Source organism: Pagrus pagrus (assembly GCF_965226575.1).
Source record: "Pagrus pagrus genome assembly, chromosome: 10".
NCBI lineage: Eukaryota > Metazoa > Chordata > Actinopteri > Spariformes > Sparidae > Pagrus > Pagrus pagrus.
The window spans coordinates 28,674,438-28,685,744 of record NC_140194.1 but is presented as its reverse complement, the minus strand read 5'-3'; the positions used below and the strand labels follow the sequence as shown (position 1 = coordinate 28,685,744).

At 40.6% G+C, this 11,307-nt stretch overlaps 1 protein-coding gene across 2 annotated transcripts in view; it reads right to left on the bottom strand.

Annotated features, from left to right (window-relative positions):
- Positions 1-11,307, bottom strand: part of necab2 (N-terminal EF-hand calcium binding protein 2) — a 144,296-nt gene that overhangs the window by 7,738 nt on the left and 125,251 nt on the right. For both annotated transcript variants that reach the window (XM_084364882.1, XM_084364883.1), the window contains 3 exons: positions 10,807-10,919; positions 2,573-2,650; positions 1,635-1,726 (listed from right to left, as the gene is read on the bottom strand). In XM_084364882.1, the coding sequence (XP_084221008.1) occupies positions 1,635-1,726; positions 2,573-2,650; positions 10,807-10,919 (283 nt within the window). The remainder of the gene's footprint in view (positions 1-1,634; positions 1,727-2,572; positions 2,651-10,806; positions 10,920-11,307) is intronic.

Below are 11,307 nucleotides of genomic sequence, written 5' to 3'. Positions count from 1 at the left end.
TGTTGCTTTAAGTAAACATATACAAAACCTGTAAGTGTAAAAATACTCTGCATTCAAAATGTTATTTAAATAAAAGTACAAAAGCATTAGCATCAAAATGTATGCTCATTATACAGAATGGCTTATTTCACAATAATGTATATTATATTATTAGATTAGAAATAGTGATGCGTTATGTGTGAGCATAACTTTAATGTTGCAGCTGGTAAAGATGCAGCTAATTGAAATTGATTACAGGGTAGTTTACAATAACGTATAATAATACATCTTAGTTTATTATAAGTTAAATGTTATCGAATAAATGTAGTGGAAAAAGTATAAAGTAACACAAATGTATTAAAGTAAAGCAGCTCAACACTGTAAAGCTATAACAAGGAATTTCTCACTTTTTCTTGATTCTTTGGGCAAAAGCAGATGAGACAATGTAGAGTACAGAGCAGACTGCTCAATTTATCCTCAGTACACCTCCATAAAAATCAGTTAATTTAATTTTTTTTGTTAATGAAGAATTTTATGACTTATCCAACCCAGATAGGTCGGAAAGAATAACCATAATAATTATACAGAAATAGCCAATATTCTAGCTCAATGTTTTCAGTCCTGGGGTCTCATTTATATAACACTGCGAACATAGCGTGCGCCAAAAAATATTCAGATTTATTAAACCTGACGTACGGCCAACAAGTAGATTTATGTGTACAGCGATCAGACTGACTCAGTGTTATCCCCCAGCCTAGGATATCATTTGAAGTGGAAGTTTGATACGTGAACACAATTCATTCATTTATTGAAGTTTAGTTACGCTGAATGCAGCCTGCATTATTATTAGCAGGATGATGCACTCCGTTACACTCCATATCATTGGCAAAGTGAGGATATGGAGTGTAACGACTGTGTGAGAGCTGTAGCTGACTTTACTTTCATGGGCTCTTAATTCACACAATCCACTGGTTGTGAAGATGTACAGGGTGAGCTGACTGGAGAGAGAGAGAGAGCGAGAGAGAGAGAGTGTGTGTGTGTGTGTGTGTGTGTGTGTGTGTGTGTGTGGCAGCCATGACAGCACAGTTGGTGGTGTTCACTGCAGCCATTTTACACAACAACTACTCAACTAGGCTCAATGAAAACTAAAAAGGTGCTTATGTTTTATGTGTACAGTTTTCATTCTCTGATGATATCTGATGTAATCATGGATTTCTACAACTGAAGATGATCATTTCATTATCGAACTGTCCGGCCCTCTCCGCTGCGCTCTGGGGGAATGTGATGGTGAGACATCGCTGAGCAAATATGATTTCAGATTTGAGTTGGCTGATATCTTTTACATTTAAAAGGTGTTTATGGAACAGTTATACTTCACTACAAGTACAAATGACACTGCCCTGTCAATCCCAGGACTGGGATTAAAAAGACATGTTTTTATGTAGATCATATAGAGGCATCAGTATTAAACTGAGACTGTTTCATAGCCAGTCAAAAGTTCCTCGCAGTACATTTAACTAAAGTACCTCAGTAAGTTTATGTGTTTACAATCCATGCACTTTAATTCAGCATTTTTTCACTCCTTCTTTATTTGTTGACAGAACAATAGTCCTCATTCATTCTCCAGCTGGACTCTGTAGAATTTCACCACTGACCTGGCACGGCGACAGAGGACATGGCCTCTGGCTGGCACAGTGTATCCACCTTCACATGCTGAAAGGCTTTGTTAGGGGCCGACTGGAGGTGCCTGGAATCAGAAGGGAGAGTGTGAGTGAGCGCGCGCACACACACACACACACAGACAGCTGCACACATAAGACATACTGTATTCACACGAGCACACACATCTGCTCAGCCACTCACAGACGCACGTGAGCACACATAGCCTGCAACCGCTTAGCACAGCCCCCGGCCTTTACTGTAAGAGCTGAAATATTAATGGCGGAGAGATGCTGTGAGCAGTGGAGCAGAAACTCAGATCAGAAGGCAGCTACATCAGCAGCCTCTCCTCGCACCCAGCACCAGCACCATCACTAAATCATGATGACCTGACGCAACTCAAGTGCTCCTGCAGCTCTGGAGTGAGCGAATGGCTGGAGTATGCTAATTAAATGTGGATGGAGGAATTTATCCAACGGGCTCGTGGCAGTAATGGAAGAGACGCGAGCGCTCTCTTTATTTGGCCAATCACCAATCAATGAAAACAATGGCAGGAAGGAACGGCCTGCTCAGCTCCAAAAAACTTTTCAGAGGAGTCAGAGTGCTGACTCGAAGGCATTTTCAGAAACAAAATGAATGTCCACACCCAGTAATGACTGTTAATACTTTTAGAGTGGATCAGCATTGGAAATGAGAGATTCTGCAGCAATAGGCCTTCCTCAGCATTTACAGGTGCTTCATCCTGCCTGTTCCTTGTCACAGCAAGATTGTGACTTTGACTGCATTGAGGCTGTTTCAGAAGCTTGTTCACACCAGTCACAGGAAATCAGCCTTTTAATACAAGCGTGAGTGACAGATATTTGCCAGAAGCTTAGGCTTTAGATTGAATATTATTATTTTAAGTACATAAAGCCATGTGTGATTGAAAACTCACCTCTTCCACTCCTCCTCTCCATCCCAGAACTCGTAGACGACAAAGGATAAACCGTCAGGCAGGCGCACTGCAGTCACACTGGAGCGGGGACAGAGGAGAATAGGAATGAGTGGATAATAGAGGAGGGTAGGTGGCGTTGAAAGTGAAGGGTAGAGAAAGTGAGAATTATGACAGAATGGTAAATGGAAAATGGAGGAGAGAGGAGGGAGGCACGCATGTATACAACAGATTGATGGCATAAGTGATGGGGGAGGAGGGAAAAGCTGGATTAGATGGAGCAGGAAAGGGAGTCAAAGAGAAAGTTTGAGGATGGAGCGGATGTAAAGAGGCGATACTCATGACAGGAGCACATTAGAGACATATGATCGAAATGAAAAAGACACACACACACAACAATAGTCAGGCTGTCAGGAAAAAGAAGATGGTGTGTACAATATTGATGTCACATCACTTAACAACGAGATGAGGGCTGGGAAATTGCATCCCCCCCATAAAAATGAAATGAGCAATAATACAGTGGAACAATGTATGACCAGGTCAGTGTGAACGGCCAGAGCTGGATGTTACTGGCCGATTCTTTGAGGCACTTTATGGGGGCTACACTTTGCAGTAATGAACAAGAGCTCTGTATTCCCTCTGGTGCAGCGTGAATGTGTTTAAGTCTGGGTTCAACAAGGTGCTGGAAATCACTCACTCACTCAGTTTTCACAGCAAGTGCTGCATTTAAGCACTGCAGTAGTGAACTGGAAGCACTGTCATGAGAAAGTCTGTTATTTGGCTTTAGATGTCTATTTGACAAAGGTTAAACAGCCCGAAGGGGACTGCAGCTCGTCAGCACGAGTATTTTGGTTGCAGGCTGCAGAAAAATGGTGCTTAAGAGTTAGTTGGTGCTCACATGGACGTGGATATTCCGGCACGTTCTCGCTGCCAAGGTGTTGGACACTGCAGCCTCGTAGGTGGCCCAACACTTCTTAGTTTGACACTGTAGGTACCCCTGCAGCGCCACGTCTTGAAGCACCCCTCCAGTGCAGTAGTATAAAGACTGGGTAGATCAGAGTCAGAGGTGCAGGGGGTGGTTGGATGGGTCAGTCACAGGACTTTCCCTCCAGAGACTGGGCTTCTGGTCCCATTTGTGACGGAGAGTAATTTGTTTTTAACATTTAATGTTACGTGAGTGACATTACGTGACTGCCATTACATTGCCTGAGTTATGTTACGTTACATATATATATATATATATATATATATATATATATATATATATATGTATATATGTATATATATATATATATATATATATATGTCACTTAATTATTTTTACCCAAAGTATGCTGTAACAAAGTAGTTTTCATTTTGCCTCAACCTAACCTAACCTAACCAAACCAAGCCAAACCAAACCGTGACCACTTGACAACGTTGATAACAGTCCAAAAGTCATAACATGTGCAGTGCAAAGCGTTTGTCAGCACGCTTCATTTTGAAAGTCTAAAGTCCTAAACTTGGAGCCCTTCACGTGCAAAACTGACACTACAGGGTTAGGTAAAGCGTCACAGTTTGAAACTTAAGGTCACTGACCAAGCTGCAAAATTTGAAGACTTGGTAGGGACAACATGTTCCCCACATCATTAAACCTGATTAATGGATTTCAGTTAATCTCCAGAGCAACAAGATGTGAACTAAGCATTACTACTTACACATTGAGTTGAACAGAGTATTGTTTGTGTTCACCTAACAAATGTTAATCCAATATTCACTCTCTTTTTAGGTCTGTATTCGTTCTGTTAGGGGAAAAGATCTTGTCCGTTAGCTAGGTGCTAACTTTGTTAATGTGGCACTTGGTGCGAGGCAGGTAATGTACTGTTTTTTTTAGCTTTTCCATTGAAAACAGCGTGTTGCATGCTGCATCTTGATATTACGCTGATGAGAATGAACAGAAATTGTAAAGTTGCGGCCTGTAGAAACTCTCAGTGGAGCGAGGGGGAGCTGCAGAAGTGGGTGAAAGTTGCCATTTCGTAAGTCCTTCCCATTTTCGCTGTTTTTAAATAAGTTGAAACATATGATAGGAAAATGAGATGTGAACTAATTAAGCTCTATTAAAAGTCCCCAGTTGGTGTTTGACATGACACCAGACCTCAGGTTTAGTGCCAGTAAAAAGCGGACAGCAGGACAAACGCAGTGTGATCCCATTTGCATCTGACTCAAGTCCATTAGCTGCACCTGGCCGTTTTTGTCATTCTCTGTCTCTGAACGCAGCCAAGTGAGAGAAGCGGAGCAGCTGAGGTTGTGTTTATGCAGATGAGGCGCTGCAGAGCAATTCTGGCACTTGTTTCGGCATGAAATTACACTTGCATTAACGCCTGCTCAGGGTACCTCTTATCACAAACACAATTTTCGTTTCAATTTTCGAAGCAATTTTCCCGGTGCCAGCACAGACCTTTCTAAAATCACAACAACAAAAAAAGAAATCTCCTTTCATGTGGATTGTGTTTTGCCTCTTTCACATTGATGTATTCTTAATCTGGTTTAAATTTAAATTCACATCTCCTTTTGTGTTTCTCTGGTAAAATATTTCACATAGTCTGTATAAAGTAAAGCAGGTGGATCTTGAGTTCCATCAAAGATCTCAGGACATAAGTAATATTTTATGTCAACAGGATTATTAAATCCAGCCCAGACTATCACCTACACTATTTACAGTCATGGCACTACTTTAGTGTACTTTATTATAGCGGCTAAATGTAGACACACATTTTTATTCACCTAACAAGATTATCCCCAACAGACAGTAATAATCAATCACTGATATGATTGTCTTTAGGATTAAAAGCTGCTGAGATAACTCTGACTCTCAGACAGCTCCTGCTATTAAAAGCTCAAAGGTACCTCCATGCTACACAAGAAAGAAAACATGGTGGCGTGTGGAGGATAGGAGTCTCACAGCCTGAGGAATTAAGTTGCTTTATAGTCTGGTGGTACGGCAGCAGGTACTTCTGTATCTTTTGTCAGATGGCAGCAGGGTGATCAGACTGGCTGGACTATTAACAACCAAACCCAGATAATTAGCTGGCTAGGGTGGTAGTAGTGTGGCCTTGTTAAGTAAAATGAAAGGAGGGGTTAGTTAGGAGTCTGTGGACAGTGTGTTTATTTATAGAAACAGCCTTTAGTGAGTTTGTTCAGGATTGCTTTGGCTGTGTTGTTGCTCTGCCTTAAAGGAGCTAGCAGGCTACAATTTGTAGCAGTTGTTGAATTTGGCTAAGAGGCACGGCATGGCAAGATGATGGGGCTGTGACAACTGCTCCAATGTCATATAGAGCGACATGAAATAAAAGTGTATACAGATGTGCCATTTTGAAAACGTAACCATATCCTTAATATGGCCGTTCTAGCTTTAGATCCAGTAGCTGCAAAAAGCAAAGTTAACTGTTAATAAGTGCATAATACAGAATTTATTAATCTTAATACAACAACATAAAAATGACCTAATACTCATAATTACCTATATAGGTAAGTAAGTTAGACTTAATATGTATTTGTATTGCTCACCAGTCATAAGAGACTCATAAGGCTTTGTTCTATAAACTGCTAAGTCATTTCTTATAGGTGCTTATAACTCAACTATAAACATTTTTATTCCACTATCTTTAATGTTAATAAGCATCTTAAAAGGGCCTTATTACTTATTAACACTTATTGTAAGGGCAATAATATGAACCATTACCAAACTGACATTTCATTATAAGGAATCAATTTGAATGTCTTTTTTATTCATCTAATATCAAACACCAATATACAACTAATCCTCTATGTTTTGAAAATGAAAGACTTTCTTGTATTTCTGTGTGATCTAAAGTCTTGATGTGATCACTGTACCTGAACAATGTATACACAGTCTAACAAGCAGTTCTTCCCTGAACCTGAGGAGGGCACTGGGGGGACAGGCTGCCGCTACCCGCTTAACATTTTACAGGGCATTAAATTAAATGTGTGAGCTCTGCTAGAGGGTATAATAAAGTGTTTGTGCAGGTAATCACACATACACCCCAAAAGATAATGAGTAGGGTAGGCAGAGACTACATAAACTTTATAGAGTATTACAGATTGTTTGTGCAAGATTAAAAGAGGAAAGAAAAGGAAGGAAACCCAGGGACACAAAGGAGAGAAAGAAGGAGACAGCACACAGGAAAATCTGCTCAGAGGTAATGAGCAGGCTTCTTCCATCAACAAAGCGTCTCTCATCTCATGCATTATTTACTTCAGCTTCATATAAGCATTGTGCTGCCACCGTAGTTACTGATAAAGTAAGGGAGTAACAAAGGTACCAACAAGCCAGTGGAAAAGCTGAAAAATGATAAAAAACAAACACAAAAGTAAGAGCCTCATTAGCATGACTGTAGTGCTTCAACTGAAGGCCACCTGCAATTTATTAAGCTGAATCATTTCATATATTTTGTCTACAGGTGTGTGTGTGTGTGTGTGTGTGTGTGTGTGTGTGTGTGTTTGTGTGTGTGTGTCTTACTTAAGAAAGGCTTTTATCTTCAGGAACATTGCTGTTAAATTTGTCACATACCTAAAAAATCCTTGAAAGTTTTTTTAATCAGAGAAAATGGTTGAAAATGGACGGATGACAAATGACAAACTCTCCACAGACTGAGCAAATTTGTAAGGGAGCAAATCAAGAATTCCACCATGTTGTCTTCATTTAAAATCTGATTTGTCTTGTTTCAACTTCACCACTTACCACAAAACACGAAAAATTAAGAAAGCAAGACAAAGACTCACTCTGTGAGGCTGTACTTTGACACAGCCATGCTTTGGACAGGACCTGTCTGTCTATCTGTCTGTCTACCTGCTCTCAGGGCACATGACTGGAATCTTCCACAAGGCTAGGCAGATGTATTGGTACAGCTATTAGCGAGCTAGAGAATAACAGAAATTGCAGCAACATTTTCCCAATACTAACATGCACACAGCCACTGAGTGTTTTGTGGCTAACATTAGCACAAAGCACACAGGCCCTGACACACACCTACAGCAGTCAAGAGAACAACATTATAATTTTGACCTAGAAGTGGCACTAGAGGAAAGGTAAAGGATGGCCAAAGTTATAACAATTCATCTACTATCAAAATGTGTGGCCGTCCATCCAGCAGTTGTTAGGACATTTCAGTCTGGGACAAAGTGTTGGACCCATCAACTAACCGACCAATACTCCATACTCCATTAGAGCCGCACATATCTATATGGTTGTGTCAGTACCGGCAGTGATATGGTTTATATTTAACTTGATATATCTGGCTTTGAAAATTGATGCTGTCTCAATACATCCAATGCTTTTATAGTAGAGATAAATGTGCTTGAAAAACAGTGCTGGGATCAGCGTCAGTAAATCAAGGTGCCAGTTGAACTTTCACAGCAGCAAAAGAGGTTTATAACAGAGTTTCAAAGGTCGGGACGTGCAATTTCAAGTTTCCTAGCATAGCCTGTCCCTTGACGGCCGGGTAAGAGGCACAGTTGACTGCAGGGCTTTGATTGCATGTGACCAACTGTTCCAGAATAGTGTGCCCCTGGGGCTCTACAGCACTACATAAGCAAAAAGATAAACAACAACTTGCTCTGACTCCAAAACCTTTGCCTTGTTCCACTTTCAAACTTCTTCCATCCAAATGATTATAGGACATGATTTGCTGTGAAACAGACGCTCCCCCCGGGGCAACATTTTATCACAAAATATGCTGATCATAAAATGTGGTGAACTAAAATGGAATGAAATGGGTGCAAACATAAAAAAATGGGTTTATTCTTTTGCTGTTTTCAGTCTTTAACTTGTGTAGCTACAAGAAAACATTCTCATCATTAGACGTTGACCTTTTATGGTTCTCCCCATCCAATCAGAAAGTAATTGCATACGTTTGCTTAACATTCAGTAGAAGCAACTTTGGCAGCAGTTACAGCCATGACTTCATGTGGATACTGTAAGCTTATCTGAGCTTTGCACATCTGCACACCGCACTTATCTCCGTTCTTCTTTGAAACTGCACAGCTTTCGCAAAGACCTTTCCCACAGGATTTAAGAGTCTGCTGCAAAAGAAACATCCCCACAGCACGATGATGCCACTGACAGGCTACATGGTGTGAATGGTGTGTTTCTGCTGTGTGATGTTTGGATTACCCCAAACTGTTTGATACGATTGCCAAAAATGCTCAGTGTGGTTTCACCAGACCAGAACATTCTTTTTTCAGTGTTTGACAGCTTCCATCGTGCCTCCAGCTCAGATTACGAGAGCCTAAAGTTAGAGCTCAGTAACGCCGCAAAAACAACGTCTCCCACCTCTACAGTTTCTGACAACGTGCTGCTCCAGACAGATTTACGACAGTGCAATATCTTTTTACTTTTACGAGCGATCTTATTGGACTCTGAGGGGCATTCACCGCCTCGGCTGTAAATCTTCTTCTGTCCATCACCTCAGACGTCCTCAGGTCAATAAATAAAGTTGTCTCAGATTGTTTGGTTCTTCCTTTTCATGATAGTTTAAGAAAGGTAAATGACTATACAGCAGTCTTCCAGGTACATGTATATTCAGGCTGATGTCTTATCTTGATAACACATAAATCACCAGACATGACTAAGATGTGTTCCAGTCAGCGAGCGAACACTTAATGAATCATTTATTTTAATTCTCTACTTATTTTTTTAGGTCTATTTGTAGAGACTTGGCAGTTCTTTTTTCATGCAAACAGCGTTAAAGCAACAACATGTAGATTCTGGAGAAAGCTAGTTGATTGTTGAGTTTCATCCCCAGGTCGTCAAACACTGAGGCTTTGGTTTGGCAACGGACCCGGGCCAGCAACTCAGGGCTGCAGTATTGGACGACCTGGGGATGAGACTCAACAATCAACTATCTTTCTCCAGAAAGTTACATATTGTTGCTTTAAAAATAACTAAATAATTGTCTTATCTGCCACAGCAGTGCCAGTGCTCAACTTTAAAACTGCTGTAATCAATATCTTTAGATTAACAAAGGATCCAGTGAATACTTGTACTACTACTCTGTAGCTTCTCTTAGGTGTATGGGGTATACAAGTATTTTAGGCTAATCTTCTTGGTTTAACAGCCTGCAACTTTACTGTATTGGTTCAGTCTAACAAACCTCAGTGTCATTTTCAGACTCAAACAGCTGTTAGTTGCCCAGCATATAGCAGACAAAATCAGCAACTAGCTGTTGAAGGTAGTGGAGCGTTTAGAAGCTAAAGAGACAGATATTTCATTCAGGAGACGGTTGAGAACAAAAAAGCGTGGACATATGACTCAACGCTCTTTAGGTGGCCAGAAATTCAACTTAAAATAAATGATCGTGTTGCTGTATGTCTGCTGGATGAGTGAATAGGCAACTGTTCGCTAACACATTAGCCTTACCAACTAAAAAAGAGATGTCAGTGTCAATTTTGTGTTCCTAGTTCACCCAGGTTTAAAAATGAATGAGGTCTTTGCGTCTCACTTTATACCAGAAGCATTGAACATCACTATACGTAAATGCACTATGCTTTCTGTGCAATCTGTGAAGTTGTCAAGTATTATACCTCTGTCTGTCTACCCCTTCTGCAGTCCCTTTATCCCAAATTACAGACTGCAGATACTGGTGGGAGAAACTAATACAGTGGAGCCAGAACCTTAAGTCCAGCCAAGGGCATATGCAGAGTGTGACTGTGGACTGTGCATACAGCATATTGAGTCTGGGATTTGGAGAAATCTCTCTGGATATTAGAGTGTTTCACAGCACCCTGAGGCTCAGAGAGGGAGGCCCAGGAGGTGTGTAATAGGTACAGCATGTCTATATCAAACTATATTACAGGCACAATAATCTACACAACAGATACGCACAATGATATAATATCTCACTGATTTAAAGCACCTGGGAGTTACAGCATTTTGTTTTGATTTTGTAAAGATAATGATGAAACACTCACTCAAAGCTTAACTGAAAAAGTTTGTTTCTGTGTTTGTGTGCATGTGTGTGTGTGCATGTGTGTGTGCATTAACACCTAAAAGATACTGACACACTCCAAGACCAGAGGAGAGAATATTTGAGGAAGGACTTAATAAAGTGAGAAAAACAGCGAGGTCCTGACACTGAAAATGGAGCACATTAAATATTTAAAATGATTACGGTTATGGTGCTGCACACTGCAGCGGCAGCAGAGCAGATATGGAAATGTGGAGCAGTAGTGAGACTTACTGAAAGCAGTCTCTCTGAGTGGACACATTCTTCAGATACTGCTTCAGAGCCTCGCAGAACTCGCCAAGCTTCTTCTGGGAAACCACCATCTCCTGACGAATCAGCAACAAAGACTGCAGAGGGAGAGAGAGGGAGTCAGTTTTGTACCGACATATTAATATTAGCGATAGTCACTGTGTTTGTTACAAGCAGATAAGATAATTATGAACGTGTCTAACGTTCCATGCCAAATAACAAAACTTTTTAATTGCCTTTATTTGTCTTCATTGGCTGACATTTCTCATTTTCAATCCAAAATACATTTATAAATCTCTACTGTCCTTTGCCAAAAACATTTCAGAGAATTACTGCTTGGATTATGTTTGCCGCGTCCGGTGTCAAGCTTCAAGTCAGCATCAACTTATTCAATAATTATCTAGGACCAGGATCTTTCTCTGATCCTGACCAAGTACATCCTTTGCTTTTGGTAGCCAGGAGCGGACACTAACGGCCGTATCTGAC